This window comes from Lepidothrix coronata, unplaced genomic scaffold (genome assembly GCF_001604755.1).
Source record: "Lepidothrix coronata isolate B3197 unplaced genomic scaffold, Lepidothrix_coronata-1.0 Scaffold16, whole genome shotgun sequence".
Taxonomy (NCBI): Eukaryota; Metazoa; Chordata; class Aves; order Passeriformes; family Pipridae; genus Lepidothrix; species Lepidothrix coronata.
The window spans coordinates 6790558-6814013 of record NW_016690196.1 but is presented as its reverse complement, the minus strand read 5'-3'; the positions used below and the strand labels follow the sequence as shown (position 1 = coordinate 6814013).

At 43.4% G+C, this 23456-nt stretch overlaps 1 protein-coding gene across 1 annotated transcript in view; it reads right to left on the bottom strand.

Annotated features, from left to right (window-relative positions):
• Positions 1-41: 41 nt before the first annotated feature.
• Positions 42-23456, bottom strand: part of CMTR1 (cap methyltransferase 1) — a 27242-nt gene continuing 3827 nt past the window's right edge. The window contains exons 3-24 of the mRNA XM_017806724.1: positions 21818-21960; positions 19360-19518; positions 18867-18959; positions 18081-18152; positions 16201-16295; positions 16024-16096; positions 15647-15845; positions 14789-14907; positions 14440-14536; positions 13077-13209; positions 11698-11877; positions 11230-11286; positions 10196-10253; positions 9491-9559; positions 9184-9315; positions 8562-8684; positions 7759-7850; positions 7069-7137; positions 5658-5705; positions 4967-5079; positions 4314-4422; positions 42-2553 (exon numbers count right to left, since the gene is read on the bottom strand). Coding sequence (XP_017662213.1) covers positions 2421-2553; positions 4314-4422; positions 4967-5079; positions 5658-5705; positions 7069-7137; positions 7759-7850; positions 8562-8684; positions 9184-9315; positions 9491-9559; positions 10196-10253; positions 11230-11286; positions 11698-11877; positions 13077-13209; positions 14440-14536; positions 14789-14907; positions 15647-15845; positions 16024-16096; positions 16201-16295; positions 18081-18152; positions 18867-18959; positions 19360-19518; positions 21818-21960 — 2366 coding nt within the window. The 3' untranslated portion in view covers positions 42-2420. The remainder of the gene's footprint in view (positions 2554-4313; positions 4423-4966; positions 5080-5657; positions 5706-7068; positions 7138-7758; positions 7851-8561; positions 8685-9183; positions 9316-9490; positions 9560-10195; positions 10254-11229; positions 11287-11697; positions 11878-13076; positions 13210-14439; positions 14537-14788; positions 14908-15646; positions 15846-16023; positions 16097-16200; positions 16296-18080; positions 18153-18866; positions 18960-19359; positions 19519-21817; positions 21961-23456) is intronic.

Here is a 23456-nt window from a genome sequence, read left to right as displayed (position 1 = left end):
GCCAGAATTTTGTGGGGAAGCAAAGTAAACAAGCACTCCTGTGAACTAAAGGGGCTGTATTGGTAATAGAGACAATAAAAGCAGAGAAATCAACACAAAATGATACAAAGCCTAATAATACATTGTGCAATTAACATACATAACATTCCCTTCAACAAGACCTTACTCACCCACCCCTTCCCAACATAATCCCTCAGCAGGGAAGCAAGTAGCACGGTGGCTCAAGCTTGCCTTCTTGAAGGGACATTTGGAATCAAGGTTCAGTGCATCAAAAATAAAATTAAAAGCAAATTTAAATGAGGAGCTGGAGACAACTGAGTAAACAAAGTATCTGTTCATAAAAGCTAGCCTGCAGGCTGACCAGGCATTCTTGTACCCTCAGAGGCCTACACTCACCCTAGTGTCCCTCTTAGTCGCCCCTCTGTCTGCCAGCCCACAGAAGTCAAAGCCCTGAGTGGAGGGTACAACACTCAGGGAAGGAGCCTGGCAGAGGGAGCAGCATGCTCTGCTGGCACTGGAACAGCCTCAAGGCAGTCTGCACAAGTGCCAGAACTCAATTACTGGTTGGTTTAAAAAGCCAACTGTACACAGGCCCGGACACCACACAGTTGGAGGTGCTTCACTGCCCAGTGGGAGAGATTCCTCCTTGTTCTTTGTGGAAGTGCTTGTGCCAAGACAAAAGGTACCAGTGAAGCACTTTCGTTCTTCTGGAGGAAGGGCCACCATTTGCTTGATACGTGTTTTACTGATGTTTGAGAGCAGAGGGGGGTCTCCAGGTCAGCAAGAGGAAGCATTAACAGCCTGCAGTCCTTCAACTGCTTTGACAGACCTGTATCTAAGTGAAAATTTCTGTTTTGCTACACAAGCTTGTTCAAATCATATGTATGCTTGTGGAGAAAAAAACCTATCTAATAACTGCTATAGATTCTAGGACTATAGCTTTCCTTAAGGCACACTTCAGACCTAAATCAGTTTTCTCCCTACTGCCAATCTGTGTTTAAAAACAAGAACAAACAAAACAAAAAAAAAAGAAACAAAACAAAAAAAAAGAAACAAAACAAAACACCAAACAAAAAGGGCAATTTTGCTGCTTGGTCAAAAGCATTCAATTATGTGTTATCTTCTGATTTACGTGGAAGACCTGGCGAAGTGCCATGGAAGCCAGAAGTGAAGGTAAAACATGCAACAGAAGCCAACTTTGAGCCTGGTGCAGAAGTGCATGGAGAAGTCTGGACACAAATACCATGCTGAGAGTTTCACAGCTCTATGCCTTCACCTCAGATGCAGTTCCACAGCCAAATGAGATACAAAAGGTTTCAAAGCCACTTTGACATTTAAAAAGGAAAGTCTGGTTACCTTGCCAGGGGGTACAGTCAGGGGACAGGATTTCTTCCAATTAACCAACATGGTCAAAGTCAAGATCCCTTTTCACTGAAGCCCTGGGTCTTTTTAATTAAGTCAGGCATCCCCATAATTTCTTCCAAAGACTCCAGCATCCCAGCCTTCAAGTGTCTTCCCTCCCACATCAGCTTTTCTCCCTGAAGATTTGGGTAATGGTGCTGAGTACCCAGAACCAAAGCACCTTGGTCTCAGAAGTACCATGAGGCACGTACGCCAACCATGGTACATGTTCACAAATTAACCCTAGGCTGCTGATTTGGGATCAGTCACTAACCTAGAGAGGGGAAATCCTCGTCACAGCAGGTTCTAGAGGTCTGAGAAAGCCCTGGCACTGAGCACTTCAGATCTGTGCCAGGAGCTCTACTCATCATCTGCACTGGCATTTGTCCAACAGGATACCATCATGTAAGAATTGCCAGGCCAACTGAGTGCCTTGATAAACAGAAGTGTTGGAGACAACAAGGATACATAACTTGTGTCCCACAGCTAGCATTCCCCAAGGAGTTAACACCCTCCAGTGGGTAGTGTAGGCCTTTGACAAGGCCAAGGAGACATAGCTGCCAGGAACAATGCAGGGCTGCTTCAACGTGCAGTTGCCAAGCTCTGCCATCAAAACATCTCTGCTCCTTCCCATACTGCCAGAGAAGCACAAGCTTGGAAAGTTCTGGCACACACAGAGCTCCACAAACCTTGCTGAATGTTTGAGCAGGAGCAAAGAAAGCTGCCAGCCCCTTGGCCTCATGCATGCAGTAGGGCAGGACAAAAGGGCATTAGGCCTTGGCTCCAGGAGTCACCATGGGTACTCCAGCAGCAGGTGCTACCTGGGCTGTACTCTATATACACTGCCAAGGTAGGGCCTCATCCTGTGCCCTCTGCATACAACCCCCTTGTTCAATCACCTCCAGGAAATCAGCTCTGGAGAAGACCAGGATAGAAGTTGTGGAGCCTCCCCAGTCTCATCAGTCCCTGAAGAATCCAAGCTGGGCTCAGACTCCCCCTGCACCCTCAAGGGAGCAGGGTTAGGGGTAGTGCGCTTGGATGAAAGACAGGACAGTCTCTTTTGACAGCTTCTCTGGATCTTGTCTTTTCTGAGAGTCGTGCACTTTGACACCTTCCCCCCACTCCCAGAAGAGGCGGCTGTAATGGCAGATGCTGTGGGCAGAGAGGAGAGAAAGATTAGTTTGGCAGGGGAGGGAAAGGAAAACACTTTCATCCTATCCAGAAACAGCTGCCCTTACAATGGGAGCCACAGATAAATACTCTTAACAAGTGCCTTAGAAAAGACTGGTGCATTCATTCACCTTACAAACTCTACAGCTCCCAAAGTACAGCAACTGCCAAGCCTGAAAGATTTCCACAAAAACAAACTTCTTAGTTTTAGCTTCACTTGAATTCAGTTCAGTATTTGCTGGAAGGAGTCAGGACATTAGGGAAAAAAAACTACCTCCCCCCATGTTTTTCAGAGAATGAAACTGTCATTGCAGGCAATGGAAATGCCTTAATGAAGAATTTAGAAAGCCTGCCAGGAGCAGCAACCTAATCACTCACCACAAACCTACCATAATCAGTAATAGCTGTCCTATGGAGCTTTGCAAACAAACAGCACTTCCCACTTTAGTGAAAGCAGCTAGGATCATCCCCTCTTCCCCCTCGTGTGAAATAACAGAGTTCAGCTTGGCTGCTGACAGTTCTAGTCCTACAGCCATCTCCCACTCCACCCATCAAGCACAGACCTCCCTCACTGCATCAACATAGTCCCAGCCATAATGAAATCAGAGCTGCTAATTACTGCCAACACAGCAGCCTTTAGATTTGTACAATTACTGACACTTAATATTCATAGCTTATTTAGTGCTTCTGTTCTAACAAAGCAGTACTAGCACAGCGACAAGAGCACATGTCAATGGCTAATTATAGACATTAGTACTCACTAACCACAACACAAACACAACACATCCCTTCTAGAGTCCCACACAAGCACTCCCTCCACCTCTTCAGCCATTCCTGCAGGTTCGTGCTAGTCTATTTCCAGTACAAAGGCAGAACTAAACCCATCCTGACACATAGAGGGAAAAGGCATCATGTGCCTCTGCTTTTTAAGCCTGTTTTCCATTCACCCCACTAAGGAAAGCTTCAGGATTCTTGAGACCACTGCTGTAAGGTAGGTAAGGAGATTCATAGGGAGAAAATCAGGAGCCCTATTTCACACCAAGCTCTTGCTCAGAGGCACAGTCTTGGGTAACTGTGGTAGAGAGCATCTCTTGAGACTACCTGAGGGCAGGGTGTACAGAACATCTCCACTCATGTGGAGTGTCTGAGGTGTCACAAACAGATTTGCTGTTTTTAAGTAATGACCTTAGCCTAGTAGTCAGATGGGGTTCAAGAGCCAGTGTTAATGTCCCATGGCAAGCTACTCCATCCTTTCCCAAGGAGCTACTGCTTTTCTCTCCCTCTCTCTCTCTCTCGCCCCACCTTAAGAAAGCTCCCAGTTTCCCACAGCTTATTCCAGAGCCTGGGCTAAATGAACTGGGATTTGCTTTTAAATTAGCAACTTCCAACCAAGCACGTTAAAATACAGAGATACAGCAAACTACAGTTGCTGGGCTCAATTTCTACTTCCCTGTGTGCAGGAGGCTCAGTAACCTGTACTCTGCTGCAGACAGGAAAACAAAGTTGTGAGACGTTTGTTATTCATAGCCATTAATCACAAAATCCAGGATTCCAGACCGGCAGTTTCCTGAAAGTCTGAGAAGATGGCAGCTCCTGCAGCACACCCTGCTGGTGACCAAGCTGCACTTGCACTGCAAGAACACAGCACTCCTGAATTCCCTTCCAAATACCCAGGCACACTACACACACACACAGAGACACTCAGCTTTCCTTCCACAGCCTCAGCTCTGGCTCATACTCACTGAAAGGGTGCAATGGCTTCAGAAGGGAGGCTGTATGTCGCTACATTGGTCATTTTGTTGAAAAAGAATTTCCTCTTGAAGTTTTTGCTATATGCCATTGTCCAGGGATCTAGTAAAAGTCACAGGGATCAGACAGAAAATGAAAGGGAGGAAAAAAGCACAGTATAAATACACATACAGTACCAGCAAGAAGGAAGAATCTATAAGAATAATTGTGATCTTTCTGTTACTCCTTTTTCCTTTCCTCCCCCCAGGGTGTCCTGCTTCCCAAGCTGTTCTCTATTCACTGAGAAAAATCCCTTCTCCCTGCATTCAGAAGTTGACGTTCCAAATTGGATATTTCCATGTACCATGACTCTAGAAAACATCTTGATGAAAACTTCTCTCACTAAAAAAAATAATCAATCATGTAAATAAATGGAATTACCCACACAATAGCTAATCAACCCACAACAGAAAAACCTATCATATAAATATACCCTAACCCTTATCCAAATCCAAGCTACCCTCATTACATGCAAACAGTAATCTCTAGCCATTGGAATAGTCCCATTAATTTTCTACCAAGTTACAACAGGAACAAGCCTGGTGAATACTTTTTAGTTGGAGAAGGAAAAAAAAGCTGAGTAAGAGTGAGGACTGTCTCTTCCTACCATTCATAGTCCGTACGATGTAGAGTCCTGTGGGCACAAAGTGCCGGTCATCTCGGCCAGTGTAGGACAGCCGGGGCATTCCCCCTGAACTCTTGATGACTTTCATCTCTAACCTAAATGTTGAGAGAAGGCAGTGATAGAGGTTGCCTGTTTCTTCCTTTACCACTCTCTTGCACACAATGCACCACTTGCACACCCTCTCTAGAGAGTCACACTGTGAACTGACAGCACTGCACAGGACAGGACCAAATCATCACACCCTGGAGAATTCAGTCTCTTGCCTTCCCACACAGGGCTAGAGAAATCAGCCAGACCTGCCTAGGTCAGGTTGTAAATTGAGTGTTGGGATGAAGAATTTGTGATGAACTACCATAATTAATCCAAATACGGTTCCCAATTCAGGTATGAACTCTTGATCTTTCCAGTCAGTGAGAATCCACTGATACTGCTGCACACAAACTCCAGCACTGTTGCTACTCCAGCTGTTTTAAAGTGCTCTGGTCACATCTACAGCATTAGAATGCAGCAGAATGATGCTCTGAGGCAGCAGCATCTCAGGAACAGCAGCTACCAGCTGAATGAGCTCTATCAGCTCTTGGTCCAGGACTCCTCTAGCACAGATGAGCATGTCCCTTCAATTCCTGTGCACCACTGGCTGATAACCTTCGTTTCATTTGCACCAGTTGCTTACCTCACAAAAATCTTCTCCATTTCCTCCAATCTGTACACTTCCTTCACCCTGGGAGGAAAAAAAAAAATTAACTTTTTTTTTCCTGTTCCAGCTACAGGGAGCAGACAAATGGTTGATTTTGTATAGCATGAGGTAGTCAGGCACGACTGAGGTTCACCCTTCTCCTCAATCTTACGCTTCAGTGGCTAATTTTTCGTGGCTTGAGAAAACCTGATACCTGCACGCTTATAGTTGGGTTGCTATAAGCACCACATGAGCATCCTTGCTGCTAAGGAAGCTGTGTGTTTTTACTTCAGGTTGAGTATAAAGAAGAGTTAGAACAGTGAAAGTCAGGTGCTTTTGTTTTCCCATCAGATAAATTCACCAAGATCAGTCTCAGATAGCTTCTGGCCTCACAGTATTAAACAACCTGATCTTCACTGTTATTATCCTCAAAGATGCCACAGACTCCTTAATTACCATGAGGTAAAAACAGTTTTGGTTTGCTTTTTTTTTTTTTTTAAATCAGTAAAGATGATTTTGAGTCATCATTCCATCATTACAAACTGGTTTTGTTGTTCTGAGATACAGAAAAACAATTATTAAGTTTCAAAAGCACTGCCTCTAATCTGACACCCCAACCACCCATTTCCCATATACTGCTACAAGCATCAGGCTTTGAAGAGCATAGCTGGAACACCTTTAACACCTTTCACAAGAACAGCGAAGGACCCCTCTACAATGCATTTCCACAGCTCTCCTTCTCACTTCACTTTCAGCCCTCCCCAACACTTTAAGCTCCTCCAAATACTACAACTGTCTTGAGTCTGAAGTCCCGCTCATTGTCTTTCATTAAGCTACCAAAAAGAACATTCTCTTTCCCTGTCTCCAGATTCTTTCCTAATATTGTTGCACTTCTAGCTTCTGAAAGAGAAGCTGTTTTGTCTATAATACCTATCTGATGCCCAGCACAGCAATGCTCTTATGCTCTGCCACAGCAGAATCAATGAAATGGAAGGTCAGGAGACAATCAAAGCTGAAGCCCATTGTCAGGAACTTTCTTGGGGTTGTAACTAAAGCCTTGTCCTGCTAAATGCTGGTCAGTACTTCATCTACTAGCAGTCAGCATAGAATTCTTTGCAACAACTAAGCTAACTGGGTGCTAGACCTACTATTGCACATATCTGAAATCAGCACCAGCCAATCCACCTACAAGGAAAATATGACTGTTCGACATTTGAAATGGGGGCACAACTTCTCCTCTAGCAATATTTACCTTAGATATTTAAAGAGCTTTTAGCCTCTTTCCAAAGAATATAAACAGAACTATGAATGTCAGTTTGAAATTTAACTCCCCTTCAGCTCCTTATCTTCATCCTCCAACACACTGACACCAAAGCATGCCAGGCTGAGGTAAGGAGTCGTCACTCACCGGATAGGGTTCATATCTGGTCGACTTGGTTTAGAAACAGCTTTAACAAACTTCTCCGCCAGCCGAATCCTGAATGAAAATGGAAGGAGAACCCAGCAATTTAATGAGATCTTTGGCACAGTGGATAGGTAACAGTTTCAGCAGAATAACTGACTAGACACATGCAGACTGCCTCCACCGCCAGCCAAATGGGTCTGAGCAAGACTTTTTTCACCCCACACTCCCAGTTCAGTGCCCAGTGACACTGGCTATTATCCAGTAGGAATGAGTCACCATAGTTTACTCCACAGGCCCACACACTGTTGAATTCATTGATACATCAGCAGGATAGTAGGACTAGCAGAGACATCATGTCCCTAAGGAAACAGAGGGGCTTGTTCCTTCTCCCTCAGCCAGTTATCAGCTATGCTCATTCATATTCCCAGAATGCTCAGTTTACCCCAGTTGTGGCTGGCTCAACCCAGACTAAGGAAGGAGCTAGACCTGCCCTCATACACAGAGAAGATACAGCTGGAAAAGGCTATAAGCACTTCACCTCAGAGCAGCTTCATTCACAGTTCATCTTTATAGCACTTTTTCAGCTGAATGCACTTGTCTCCCTGTGCTCAGCATTTTGCTTTTTGGGTGAACACTGTTTCCCAGTCACTCCTACTCAAGTACAAAAAAAAAGCTTCTCCAGATCCCACATACCTCTGGTTGAAATGCTGTGTTCGAACATCATTGCCATTCAGCACCAAGACATCAAGGATGTGGATGGCACTGATTTTTCGCTGGGCTTTCCCCTAAGGAGGGCAATACAGAGATTTACTACTCAGACTGGTGATATTTCAGCTTTGATATATAGCTCATTTTTTGATAGGAAATCACTCTTTTCTATCAAGAAAGCACCCTTCCCAGATATTAGAAGCACACAAATTCCCTGCTGCCCATTATACAGTAACATGCCATCCTCCAACAACTGGAGGATATCTCAAATACCCAGTTCAGTCTAAGGGGAGGGAGAGAGGGCGGTACCACAGCTGCCATCACCAGCTCTCTGTGCTTATCAGGTACCCACAAAGCCCAGTGCACTATAGCATCCTCATCTGAGGTACCAGAGGACAGGCAAAGTCCCAGGCAGCTGAGAATTTTCGCCTTACACTGTGAACATACCACAAGAATCTTTTCCTCACAGTCTGCAATCACTACTGAGCAGTTATGTACCCAAAGAGCCACAGACACACGAAGTCATGTTGTCAATGCCATATGCTGCTCTACATGGAACAGCAACATCAGGTCCAAAGTGTTTGCAAAACAATGTTATAAGTTCGTATCTCTAGCACTGGACAGAAAGAAGAAACTTCATCCAATATAGTTACTCTAAAGATCATAAACCAATAAAAACTTTGGACCCAGCACAGATGGAACAATTACTCTGCAGTATCTCACAGAGAATAGGCAAAACTCCTCTTTGTATTTGCAGCCACTTGGTAAGCGAGAGAATAGGCTCCTACCTCTCCTTTCAGCTCATGAACAATCTCCACAGACAGAAGAGTATCTCGTGGCAGCTCAGTTTTCAAATCCAGCTTTGTCCAGCGATCTGACTGGCGACCACCCCAGGTGTAGATCTGTGATTTCTGTGTGTAGAAGGCAGAGTCAAACTCAGCCAAAGCTTCATGAGGGCAGGGGTGGAGGAGAGACCTCTGGCTAACTGCAGAGCAGCCCTCAGAGAATCTTTTTGTCCTAAGCTTTCACAGGCAGTTTCTTTGTCAGAAGTTTTAAGGAAGAACTTTAATCTCTACAGCAAAGGAACAAAAACACTGATTCTAATCTGCCAGTGACTTTTCATACCTGCATAAAGAACCAGAAATAGAACACCTTTAAAAGAACAGCGAAGATAATTAGAGACACTAGCAGGAGTGCAGGTCTCTGTGTAGGCTGAGATTACAAAAACAGAGTTAATAAGTGTGAAAAGCAGTGACGTCAGGAGAAAGAAATATAACTGGCAGTCTCAGACGCTGCTGATGGGGATTCTTTTAAGCATCTGAGCACAGGAAAGGTTGGGCTGAAACTGCAAGGCAGAATAATACCATTTAAATGAACCAGCAAAACTTCCAGACTGTCCTTAGCACTTACCCCTAAGCCCAAGAGGAACTTCTGCTCGCTTCCAGATACCATACACCGGTAATCTAACACTTGGCGAATTTTCTCCAGTGTGCTGGAATTTAGAGGAGTGGGTTTGTAACTGAAGGTATCAATGTCTGTGCCCTAAAGAACAAAGTATGGAAAAGGCAAATTAGATATATTACATCAACAGGTAGGTAAACACAACTTCTACATGAAACGATAATCCAGAACTAGCTTCTTCATCTCTTAATTCCAATGGGAAAGAAGTTAGATTAGTATGAAAGGACTCAAAACTAGCTTACGGGCAAGGTCTCACCTGGATCAGCTCAAAGAACTTGGACTTGGGATCTGAAGATGAAGGAGCAACACGAGCCTTATCAGGAATCTGAAAGCAAATCCAAACAACTGATGGTAAGCGTTATTCTTTGGCACATTCATAGGAACATTTCTTGTTTCAATACATGACAGAACATCCAGCCCCCAAAACTCCTGCTCTTGAGATTCCAGTTGAAGAGACATCAATATGGTATCTAAAAGGTCTCATGTTTGCAAATTCAATGTAGGCATACCACATCTCCCAGAAACCAACAGGCAACTTCAGAAAGATACAGCCTAAACCTTTGATTTCATGCATGTTTTGATGAAATACACTTTCACTGAAGACACACAATTAGCCTGTGAAACTGGCTCCACCACAGTCAACAGCTCGGGAAACAGAAACTGCAGACTCATAAAACAAGACCTTTTGGAGAGCTCTGCTGCTTGACATCCAGGTGCTGAGTTCACTCCACGTACAATGAAATATTCTGAACTGCAGCAAAGGAGCCTGCCTGGTTAAGCCATACACAATAAATCAGGGACATCCTGTTTCATTATATAAACAGCTTGGAATGGCCTCCGACTTTCCTACAAGACAATATATTAAACCTCTGGCTAAAAGTCCTGTCTGTACTGCAGCTCCACTCCTGTTTCACCACAGCAAGGACACTTGCACAAGTGCCCTGCTTGACAGCTCACTTACCCCCCATAGCTGGAGACACTCCTTCCGTATTTCAGCCTGCCGTGGCTCAATCAGTGTCCTAAAGAAAGACAGCAGACTGTTGAGATGGTGAAACTTCCTTGATCTTGCAGCCTTACATATCCCAGCCCTATAGCACTTGGATCTTTCAGCCTCTGGCTTGGGAATGACAAACGTGCGCTGCTCCACAACAGATTACACAAAAGAGGAATGATGCCTTCCTTCCCCACCCTCCACCCACTTCCAGTCCCTGTGCTTAGCTTTATTTCATGGCCTGCACTGCTGATTAGCAGCTACCACTCCGTTCCATGAAAGTACCACTGGGTATAAATACTTTCAAGAAGTTATGTATTAGTATGAACTTATGTGAATCTCTAAGAGCTGGGTATACAGCCCTACTTAAGAATAGCAGTGAAAACCTGCTAAAGGCCACACAAAAAACAGTGTCAATGTTAGGATTAACTCTTGGATAACTCCTAGTTACCAAACTCACTCAACTTTCTACCATATATTATCTCTCAATAACATCGGAACAGAAAAGTCATGGCAGGAAAACACTGCAATGGCTTTAGTTTTATGCAAGAAATTAACTTCATAAACTTTAAGTAATTCTAGGTATGTAAGTTAAATGCTTTCAATTGCCCCAGGAAAATGAACAGCTATGAACCACGCCCAACTTAGATGGCTACTGCTGAATTGAACATACCAGCTGGGAGTTACTTTTCTGCTTTTACACTCCTGCTAAGAAGCAAGCTCACTTATGGTAACTGGAAATCATGCAATGCATAGAAGAAGCCTTCTCAACAAGGGTGATAACAGACCATCAATTTTCAGGAGTCCTCCAGCCACCCACACGTTTCTGCAAATAACTCAGGCAGAGACACAAACTGAGCTACCTAAAAGCACTATTCACTTTCCTGGCTCCAAAGACCAAGACAAGTACCAGCTCAAATCAAGAGCATATTAAAGAAGGGCCAAGCAATTAATTTATAGTGGGTTAATTCCATCCTCACAAAAAGCCAGAGGAATATACTCACGTGTCTTGAACAAAAGCACGAATTTTGGCTAGTGCCTTTATCTGAACTTTGCAGTGGCTAAAAGAGAAGAAAAGTTTCAGTCAGAGAGGAAGTTATTACCACCAAGATTGTTCTACTGTTCAAAACAAGAAAGAGTGCTGGGACAATAGGGGGAAGCCAGTCTGATCCTCAGAGCAGGGAGGGGTCTTTACCAACGTGATTCAAACTGACAGGAAGATCACTGGAACGAATTAGACACTACTCCTCTTTCTTTTCTACAGAGTACTCAGAGGCCAAACAGTCACTAACACTAATACAGCATTTCTGTCTGCCCAGAGTCCCTCTGCTCTGCTCAGCCCCTCAGGGAGCAAAAGCAGAGCAGTGCGGCAGCATCAACAAGTATCTCCATGAGCACAAGAAGTTACAGCTGAAAGCCATGCCGGTTAACCTGCCTAGAGCCAGCAGCTCTCATCACCCACAGGCACTCACTTTTCATTGGACTGGACGATGTAATTGTAGAAATCCTGGTTGTCTTTGATCACATTCAGTGGGACAATAAGATTCACATCCACGTCAGAGTTGCGCAGCTGGTTGAGCCTGATGTTCACTGTGAAGAGGTAGTCCCGCACGTCATCAATCCCTGACTTCAATCCTTTGCAAATCACATACCTGCAGAGCAAGGCAGCGACATCATGTGGGTTCAGTTCTTCCACAGAGCCAACTTTTCTGCCACACTCCCGTTATAAGGACAGTTTCCCAAATTCCAGGAATTCCTTCCTCCTGGATATCCCCAGGAAGGTGCAATCTTACCTATCATAAAATCATGATGTTTTCTATGCACTGGAAAGACTGGGAAATGCAACCTTATGCACAACACCTACAGATCTCCCTCAAGTAGTAAATCAATTCTGCTAAACTTGACAGGTACAAAGAAAAATACATATATCATAGAATGGTTTGCGTTGGAAGGGACCCTAAAGATCACCTAGTTCCAGCCCCACTGCCATGGGTAGGGACACCTTTCACTAGATCAGGTTGCTTAAAGCCCCATCCAACCTGACCTTGAACACCTCCAGGGATGGGGAATCAACAACTCTGGGCAACCTGTTCAATGCCTCACCACCCACATAGCAAAGAGCTTCCTTCTAGCATCTAACTTAAACCTACTCTCTTTTACTTCAAATCCATTACGCTTTGTCATATCACTACATGTCCTTGTAAAACATCCCTCTCCACCTTTCTTCTAAGCTCCCTTGAGGTACTGAGAGGCCCCAGTTAGGTCCCTAAGCTGTCTCTTTTCCAGGTTGAACGATCCCAATTCTCTCAGCCTTTCCTTGTAGGAGAGGTGGTACTCCATCCCTCTAATCATCTTGGTGGCCCTCCTCTGGACTCGCTCCAGCATCCAAGGTTAATGTCCCTCCTGTGCTGAGGACCCCAGAGTTGGATGTACTGCTCCAGGTGGGGTCTCACAAGAGCAGAGTAGAGGGGCAGAATCACCTCCCTGGACCTGTTGGCCACACTGCTTTTGATGCAGCCCAGGATACCATTGGCTTTCTGGGCTGTGAGTATATGTTGTCAGCTCACATCCAGCCTCTCATGTACACTCTGGCTTCACTGAAACCGTAGTTGTTTCACACAAAACAGAATTTGTTATATATCCACTACCACAGCTTTCTTTCCATAAGGGCAATTTCACAAATATCATTTTTACCTTGTCATAATTTGCTGAACATCTGAAATGCTTCCTTCTCCAAGGCAGTTGCCAATTGAGGCACATCACAAAGCTTCCACTAGGCTTACCCAAATCCATTTACCACTGTATTTAGAGGATAGTTTCTTTAGTAGTCCCTCATGCTCAAGAATCTTACCTCTCCGAGTTAGCAGGGCGGCTTGTCACAGGTTTAAAGATGCACACTTTCTCAAAGCAACAATACAGCAGATAAACAAGTCCCACACTGAATGGAGTAAACAGGTCAAAGGTTTTGCAGACAAAATGTCCTCCTGGAAAACAAAGAGGAAGTACATCAAAACTAGCAGATTATAAGAAAACAAGAAGATACCAGACACCTCAAAAACTCTCTCTTCTGCAGAACTACTAATAGTGTTTCTGTAGAACTAAACAGCATCTAGAACACATTTATGAAGTGCACCAGCAAGGCTTAATGAAACATCTTCCCCATGTCTCTGAAGCAAAGAGAGAAGAGCATTCCCTTGACCAGAATCAAATCGATATGTAGGCTGTCTCACAAGCAAACCTTCTGTCTACCCCCATACTTCCCTTCCAGGCACAAGTTGTGCCCTGTGGCATGGCAGCATGCTATGCCAGGGCCCTTAATGAAAGAGGGGCTCTGGTATGTGCAACAAGGAACCTCGGGCTGGAGGAAAAGACTAAGATGTTACCTAAACAGAATAACTTGCCATCTAGAGACAAAAAGAGTCTATGTTGCCCCTCACCTTCAAACAAGATTCCCAATTTCCCCAAGCAAAATGCAGGCAGTTTTACAGAACTATTATCTACCCAGGTAGGAAAGACTGAAAGGCTGCCCCTTTTACCATATCACATTTGAGACTACTGCTAAGCAGATCGTTGCCTCAGGTACTTCTACACACAGGGCACAAGATAAAAATGATCATTATGTTACCATTTGTCTCCTGCATCAGTGCCAAAGGCTAACTAAACTCACTGGAAGAGAGGAGCCATCCAAATCAGATACAGCTGTAATGTCTATCATTTAGCAACAATGAGGTACAGCTAAGACAAGGTGAGACAGTATCTTGTTCTGATCATACAGATGGCAAATTTAAAGGAGAAGAGCCACAAGTTAGAGAAAAGGATGAACTGGATAAAGACTGTTCTAATCAGCTGGCATATTCAGGAAGCACCTAGTCCAGCTAGTGCCATAAAACTCAGATATACTGTCCAGTTATCACACTAGTGACCTGAGCCCAAGACAGGTACATAACCTAACAAATTAAGAGGTTTAAATTAATGCATTTTACCTCATGCTTTTAATTAAAAACAAAATAAACACAGAAAATCTTACTTTTCTGACCAGCTCTCTTAGCTTTGTGACAACCATCTCAGGATGTATGTATACACATTCAATTCTGTGCAACTTAGCCTCACTGCAGAGTAGACTTCAAGGCACATTAATAAAAATTGTACAGCAACCTTCCACAGTGCCACCCACACCTTAGAGAAGGAGGAAAAGATTAATGGATAAAACATACCTGTCCGGACAATGGACAGTGCTGTAAGGAACTGGCAAAGCATGAGCTGTTTGCTTAGGATTTCTTGCAGATTCTCCTGACCCTCCACCGAGAAACCCTGCAAAGCACATAGCATGCAATTAGTGTCTCCACAAATTTGCTGGTCAAGCAAAGGATTCTGCAGAGATAAATCATGGAATCATGATAACTTCTGTTTCTTCAAGGTAAAAGAACTGCTACCAGGAATTTTAATGGCAAACCTTGAAGTATTTCACATCGTAGCTACAGATACACGTCAAATACTCCACTATATGCAGACTGAGGTATCAGATTTGGTCCTTAGTGCAGGAAGAAAAAGAAATTGACCAACCCCATCAGCCATTAAGAAATGCACTCCCTTGTGATCAGTGTTGTCCAAAACAAAATTCTGGAAAGCAGTAATGTTCTCTGATCGAGTGATGTCTCCATCTCCATCAATCCCTCCCTCTCCTAAGGGGAAAAAGGAGATGATCACTAACATGTTTGCAAGCACAAAGTGAAGATCAGTATGTGCAGATGATCTACTGTACTCAGGCAACATTTAGTCAGAAATTACAAAACCCTGATAGGCCAATAAGCATTAACACATTCCCTTGTTTTCAACCAAAGATGCTTCTTAATTTACGAAAATTATTCAGATTGTGTGGTCAGGCCAAAACGAAGCCATATAATAACCATGCTCAAATGATGAGTAGTACATTAGCCTCAAGGCAACATAATATTCTCATCCAAGTAGGAAAGACACATAGCTGAACCTACTAAATATGTAAGATTCAACCTCACTACACTGCTCACCTATTAAAAACATGTTATTACAGATATAAAATTATTTACCTTGTGCATTTGCAACCTTCTAATAAAAAATCCAATCGTTCCAAACAAACACAATACTCATTTCCAAACACAATATAATCTGGACTTTAAAAAAGCAACCACAAAAAAACCCTGTGAACAAGTTTATAAAGCGAGTAGGGAAAGGGAAATAAGTGCAAAAATATGACTTGCTATGCAAGTTCACCAATTTCGATCCCTTTCCCTGATGGCCACCCCCTTCTACTTTGCAAACTTGTTCCCTAGACTTCTCCTAGATCCTCATGCTGGTATCAATACCAGCCCTGCTGCTAATGCAGAGTATAAGCAAAACCATCAGATTTTTCCATCAGATAACACTCATGCACACGCTACATACCATAATAAGGTTCAAAGAGCTCACTGGAAGCAGAATAAAAATCCTCCAGTTTAAAATCATTAGGTCCTTTCAAGGTCATGCCAAATCCTTTTGCATGCCACTTCCGCCTCCATAAGACATATTCAGAGAAGCCTCCAGGACCAGCACACACATCAGCAAAGTAGAGCAGCTCTGCATCATACTCCTTTATCAAAGGCACCTGCAAGAGGAAATTGAGGAAATTCTACCAACTCATAACAGATACACCATAAACTGCACTACTCAGAGAAGTCTTTCAAGCACCTGTTTTGCCAGCTAGTATCCTACAGATTCTCCTTTGTTCCCACCTTCTAAAGTCTCTGAGAAAGCACTGCTGTTTGAAAGCCAGAGGCACTCACCCCATTGTAGTCCTTAGGGTTTGTAAACATGTAGTCAAAGACATGGTCCATATTTGCCATCTTCATTGCAGCCCTGCGAACATATAAATAGGGCCCTTGAAAGTTTCATCCTTGGCTCCCACAGTTGAAAGTGGACATAAATGGGAAAGGGACTACACTACCAAATGTTCCACAAACCTGTTCAGAAAGAAAGCTCCACGGATCATCTCATAGGGGTTAGACCTTGTTCGAGCTCGACGCATTTCTTCTCCATCCAGCTCATCAAATACACTCTGCACAAACAGAAACAAAGTTCAGCTTGATGCCTTAAGCCCCTAATGGTTTTTTTTATTTTTCTAATATTGGTAAGCCTTATAAGTTCTATAAGTAGATCTTAAAAGCAGCAACCCTTCATCCCTTGTCCCTTTCCCTCTAGCACCCTTAGTTTACACATTCCTTAACCCTCTTACCCCATTCTATGCTCCCTATATCACCCCTACCCCCGAATACAGCAGAAATGTTTAGTCTTTTGTCAAGGCAAGGCCTAGATTGTTTGGAGAATGCTTGTATCTTGGCCTAAACCACAGAACACGGTCAAAAACTGGGTGACTATGTACCCTTTGTGCTCTGTTGAAGATGAAGATGGGATGAACAGACCCATTTTCAGGGGGTGGACCCGAGGCGGTCCAGAGTAAAGGTCACAGGGTGGACACATCTGGGATTGGATGGATGGTTTTATAAAATGTAACATCTCAGGCACTGCCGGTGCAGGAGTCTTGTAACATCTTTGCCTTGGCGTAATAAACCCTTTCTTATCTCACCCCTAATTAACTGCTCCGGGAGATTTTTTCAGCACCTAACTCCCACGGCAACAGCTGGACTTGGCACAGGCTGGAGGGATAGGTAGGCATGAGTATTTCCTATCCTCATATCCTCTCCTTAGACAGCAAACTCCATGCAGGGTTTGGTTCACCAATACAAAACATTTTCCATCACATAATAATATTTGCTCTTCTTCTAAGCCACCTCAGCTCTTATGCAAATTTAGCAACGCTGAAGAATTCTGTATTGACAGCTCCAGAGTCTGATAATGTGGTTAGCCACCTCAAAAGCAGTCCCAACCTAAAGTATTCTTTCACACATATACACACACTCACACTCTACCACAATTCACAAGGGCATGATAAAATCTAGAATGGAAGATGGAACACACAAGAAAGGGAGCTTATTTCCTCAGCTTATTCAAGCCTTCAGCCTTTCAGTTGGACTATTTTGAATCATTCCTGTGCTGGTTTTGGCTGGGATAATTTCCTTCACAGTAGCTAGTATGGAGATATATTTTAGATTTGTGATGGAAACAATGTTGATAATAGAGGTGGTTTTGCTATTGCTGAGCAGTACTCAAACAGCATCAAGGCCTTTTCTGCTTCTCCTACTGCCCTATCAAAGAGTGGGCTGGGGGTGCACTTTTGTGGAGTTTGGAGGGGACACAGCCAGGACAGGTGACCCCAACTGTCCAAACAGATATTCTATACCATATGGCATCATGCTCAGTATATAAGGCAGGGGGAAGAAGGAGAAAGGAGGGACATTCAGAGTTATGACTTCTGTCTTCCCAAGTAACCATTACATCTAATGGGGCCCTGCTCTCCTGGAGATGGCTGAACACCTGCCTGCCCATGGGAAGTAGTAAATTAATTCCTTGTTTTGCTTTCCTTGCATTGAGTAGCTTTTGCTTTACTTGTTAAACTCTCTTTATCTCAACCCAAAAGTTCTTCTCACTTTTACCCTTCTGATTTTCTCCCTGATCCTGCTGGTGAGGGAGCGAGTGAGCAGCTGCATGAGGTTTAGCTGCCAACTGGAGTTAAACCAAGACAGTCTCTTAGAACGCTGAGGTTCAAAACAGATTGCTAAAGACACAGTAAAAACCAGGATGCTAAGTCAAACCAGTGACATGAAGGTGAAAGAGGATGTTCTGAGCACTAGCCAATCACCTAAGTTAACTACTCAATCCTCTTCAATTATTTACCGCACTTACTTCCCCAAAACTTCAGTTCCTCTCTAAAAAGGGGACTCACCTTGCACTGCAGGACACTGCGTAAAAGCTCTTCATTACAGAACTCTGTTTCATCTTCAATCACCATCTTCCTCTGGAACAGGACAAGAACACAGATAGCAATTAGCAAACATGGTATCAGTCAGCTCAGAATGCAGCATGAAGGCTGCCAACCACATACTAGGCTGTATTAGCAAAAGTCTGGCAATCAGGCTGAGGAATTATTCTCCTCTCTTACACATCTTAAGGCCACATGTGGAATACTGCATTCAGTTCAGCATTCCCTAGTACAACACAGACATACTGAGGCAAAACCAGGAAAAGGACCACCAAAGATGAAAAGGGTGCAGAAGCACCTGCTGTACAAGAAGAGATTGAGAGAACAGTTTGTTCAGAACAGAGAAAGGGAGATCCTACTGCTGTACTTAATGGCAGGAAACAGAAAAGACTAACATAGACTCCTAGAGATGTACAGCAATAGGACAAGAAACAATGGGCAGGAGCCACATAAAAAATATCAGTTACCCATACAGAAATTTTCTTTTGTTGACTGAGTTATCACACACTGAAACAGATGCTCAAACAGGTTGTGAAGTTTTCATCCTTGGAGATACTCAGAACTCAACTAAACAAGGCTTTCAGCAACCTGACTTAGTTGGCTCTGCTTTAAGCAGGAAGCTGCACTAGCAGTCTCATGCGATTGCTCCCAACCTAGGCTATTCTGGAACTATTTGACATGGCAATTGTTTCAGGTTGGGTAGCCTTGCTTTGTCTTAGGCTGGTAACTACTGAGATATAAAAAAGTTACCTTCCCCACAGTCATCCACTCCTTCAGCTCCTGGGCATCTGGGATCTCCGTGGTACACTCGGGACACCAATCCACCTTCTCGTAAGCACTAGGCTGCAACCACAAGTCATGGGAAGAGACAAAGATGTTTTCACAAGCAAAATATAAAAACAAATTGCCCCCCAAAAGTTTGCCTCCCAATCTTAGCATAAAGGGTTATGCCATGATTTTAGGGCCGACCATAGTTTTCTCCTCCTAGACTAAAATGTGTCTAACTTGTTTATTTTTAAAATTAAAAACAAAAACAAACACAAACACCTCCACCACAAAAAAACCCCCGAGTCTGACAATCAAGACAAAGCAAGAGTCTAATACTCTTAAAGTACAGTTGAGAGACACTGGAAAAGAGACAGTTGCCAAAAAAACCCCACACTTGGTTTACACATCCTTTATCCCAGTTCTTGCTGAACGCAGCAACATAAATGGTAAACAGAACAAAACAAAAAGTACATACCTCTGGCTCATCCTGCCAATCAATATTGAGCTCCCCATCAAATCCTTTGAGGGTCAGCCCAAAGCCTCTCCTTCCCTTCTGATTGGAGGCCTCAACAATATCCTTCCTGCCTTGGCCATATTTTCCCAGACCTTCTCCTTCCCGGAAGCCCATCTTGGCCTATAAAGAAACCAAAGGGAACAACACAGTGAAGCAAGTGGATTCCAGTTTATGTACTACGACTGAGGTCAGACAGGAAATGGCACATTACCCTGAAGTGACTTGAAGGCATTGAGCATTTTTAATCTCAGTTGTGGCTTTCAGGACTTAATAGTGAGTTCACTTCACTGAGGCAGGACACAAAAAAACTAGATCTGAAGAGTGATGACAGCAAATTACAAAAGGTTCAGTAATGTGGCAACAGCCTGCTCAGAGGGAGAAAGTAGTGAGGGGTCTGGAGCCATTCATCACAGTGTTCAGTAAGCATGGAAGGCTCGTAAAAAAAAAGATGCTGGTGCAGGAAAAAATTCATGTTGTGATGATATTCTTTTTTGTGAACAAACACTCACACACATTTCAAGCATCAGCTAAAACTTCACCTAATGGTCAGAGGAGGAATGCAAGACACACAGCTCCCGAAACACATCCCCATCTCTCAGGTTAAAAGAACTGTGTTCATTAACTGCTAGTGTTTCCGGTTTTTCTCTTAGTAAATTATAGCAAAAAGAGAATAAGAACAAAAAGCAGGGATGCATTCAATTTCACATCTTCCAGTATGCATCTACAAGACAGTAAGTAAACAGAAGACTTAATGACTGTTTCACTTTGAATGCTATCCATATACTCCTTCCTGTGAGAAGCAACAAAAACATTGTTTATTACCAATCTGTATGAGAAACAACACAAGAATATCTGCCATGGTGTTTTCCCATTGCCTTTGCTACCCGTCTCTGAATCAGGCCTTGAATTATGTACACCAAATGTCACAGTCACCAAATCTGTTATACCAGTTTTCTGAGGACAGAATTTTGAAAATCTAGCAGCTAAGGACCATTTTACTTTTACTTACCTAATGCTGCCAAATCATTCAACCACACTTGGTATCACTTGATATCAATCTTTATATTCAAATTTATGAGGCCTTACAAACAAAAGCCTCCCAGATTTGGTAGTAAAATCTCCTGTATTGTGGCAACTGAAAGCACACTTCTTAATTGGCTCAGGAGAGAACTCTCCAAAGACAGTCTTGCTCTAGAATCAGCAAACTGCTGCCCAGTGCCAAAAATGCACATGGACAGAGTCTGAATGACCAGCAACACAATTTAACTACAGAGAGGTACAACCAGCAACTCTCAGCCTCTGGATCCCACTGAGTTTTGAATTCAGCAAGAAAGTTCTTTTTTCATGTAGAGCTATGATCCTGCTCATCAGCAGCATTCCACCTCCTCGAGAAGCAGTATCTCCCTGTTCCCACCCCTGGTAGCAGCTAGCTCTTCCCAGCTTCTAGCAGAACACTGAACTTGTAACTTGGCAAAGGCAGGTACAAGCTGATCTACCACCACAGAAAGACTGAGTACAACACCAGCACAGAACAAAGGGAGACCCACATTTAGGCCCCCAGTGAGTCCCAAACTTTCTGTCATGTTTGAAGTAACACACAACTATACATCTCATCTTCTCCGCTGCCCTTGGAAATAAACATTTTTCTTTCTCTGTTCTTTCATGATTATGAGATACTCGCGACATGATCGTGACTAAGTTTGCATCAGGAAATAAGCATGCATCAGGAGACTCCACTCCTTTACAGCCCACTATTGCCTCAAACTCAAGAACAAGTTGCCAGATTTAGGACTACCATGATACAGAGATAGGCTGCCATTTCTTAGAACTTTCTAAAAGCATTTTCTTCTTCCCTGCTAACACTGGGTAATCAAGGGGTGGCTGATCACTGTCGAAGTTTAGTTGTCACAGTTATTACCTTTCACAATTCCCTGCCTTTCTGAGAAATTTCCAGCCCTACATAAAGCAGAGTGTATGACTTGAAAAAAAAAGAAATAACTTAATTATTAAGGTAATAATACAAGAGTATACCAGCCAGCCTTCAAGACCCAACAAATTAATGTCAACCACAGAATTCGCTAGGGCCTTTCTTACAAGGCATTTTTTAGCTGAAGCATTGCAAAATAACACATGGTAGGACTTCTTTTTGAAGTTCAGCAAACTGCCTGACCCAGCGATCCTTCCCTTCTCATTCACCTCCCTGCTCTAAGGACTTGAACATGAATCAACTTTCTTTTTTAACAGATCCTCTTAAACCGAGCTCTCTCAGCCTCCCCCACCTGCTGCTAGTAGATGGCTCAAAGATGCAGAGAACTGTGCTATGAAGAGGATCAGAATCAAAATATCTTATAACAAAGTGATCCTTTCACTTTGCACTCATCAGTTCCTTATAGTTCAGTCCAAAACTATGTTGACCTACCATGAGCTTTTGGGAGACACTGTTATACATCGAGTAGCGAGATGAAGTACCCTCCACAAGAGAGTCTTGTTTGAACTCATTGCTGAAGACTGGTCTTTTTTCATCGCTCTCACTGTCAGATCCACTGCTGCTACTGGAAGAGTCTGAAAAAAAATGAAAAAGTGAGAAAAGTGAGAATGAAAATAAAAATAAAATGGCAGACAGACACCTCAGTAACTACATTAAAATACAGTGTGACTCATTAAATCCTCTCAACACACACTTGGAGGACATTTCAGTATCTCAAATGTGCTATGGGAAGCACACAGGTGTAATATAAAATACCCTGTGGAACCAACACCTGGTTATCTGCCCCTTTGTCTCAAGGACCCACATAGCCTCTCTGAGCCAAAGGATTCCAGGCCCCACAAAGGGCTGGGCAAACCCCATCACAGCAGTAGAGCAGCCACAGCATAACCATGATAGTACTGTGGTGTGCCTGACCTTTGCAATGATCCTGGGAAATTGAGAAGGTCCTCAGGGATTCTCTCCGGAGAATAATAACAGTTACACCTTGATGAAACATGCTGAATTTTCCTCTGTATCCTACCTAACTACAAGTGTAAATGCATCCCTAACTTAACTAAAAATCTGCATCCAGTACCCAGGCATCTACAAAATGGCCAACACTACAGAAAGAAGAGAAATTTAAACTTTGAGCCCCGCTACCCACTTCAGTAGCAAGGATCCACAAGTTCACTACAGCAACTGAGACAGCTTTTTACCTCTAGAGTTTACCAATACATACAAACTCAAGGAAAAGAAAAGGTCAGAAAACATCAATCTTTTTTAAAATATTCTGACAGAGACAAAGGTTTGAGGACGAACTTAATAAAATCACATTAAGGGGTTGGAAGGGACCTTAAAGAACATCTAGTCCCACCCCCATTGCCATGGGTGGGAACACAACCAAGTCAGTGGTTCAATCAAGGTAATAAGTACCACCATACAATCAAAATAAACTTTTGTCACCTGAAAGTCACCTGAAACTGATGTGTCAGAGCCTTCATGGGCACTAGACAATGAAGCTCTGTCTATGCCCATTTTCACCTTTGGATCTAGTCAGGAGGAACCTCGGTCTGCATGAACTGTACAGTCCTCACTGAGCTCTATAGTTGTGAGATGCCCAAACCTATTTGATTTGGGCTGGACATAACTGGGATCTAGGCAGAAATCATGGTAGTGTCATCATTTCTCTCAGCCTGCTCTGCACCAGGTGGGTGACAAGGGAGGCCCTAAAACCCAGTGAGTCCTTCCATTTCTCTTGTGGTAATATCACTATGAGGATGAAGCAATGGCACAAGTTTGCTTCTGAAATTTGCCTAGCACCTCATCAGTCATACTACAGCTAATGCTGTGGGACTGACCATACAGACCACAGGAGCAGCAATCCACAGCAAGTACAGCCACACTCTGCACTGGATCCGTGCCTCTTGAGCCTCCCTTGTTAGCCAAGCACTAGAAATCATTCTGTGTTACTTTGTACAACGAGGAGAAGTTGATCTACAAAAGCTGCCCAGAGATAAAGCAGAAAATTGTTAGAAGAGTTGATCTTTTTCTGTGTATCACTTAAAAGGGAATTATTTAGCTTCACAGATGT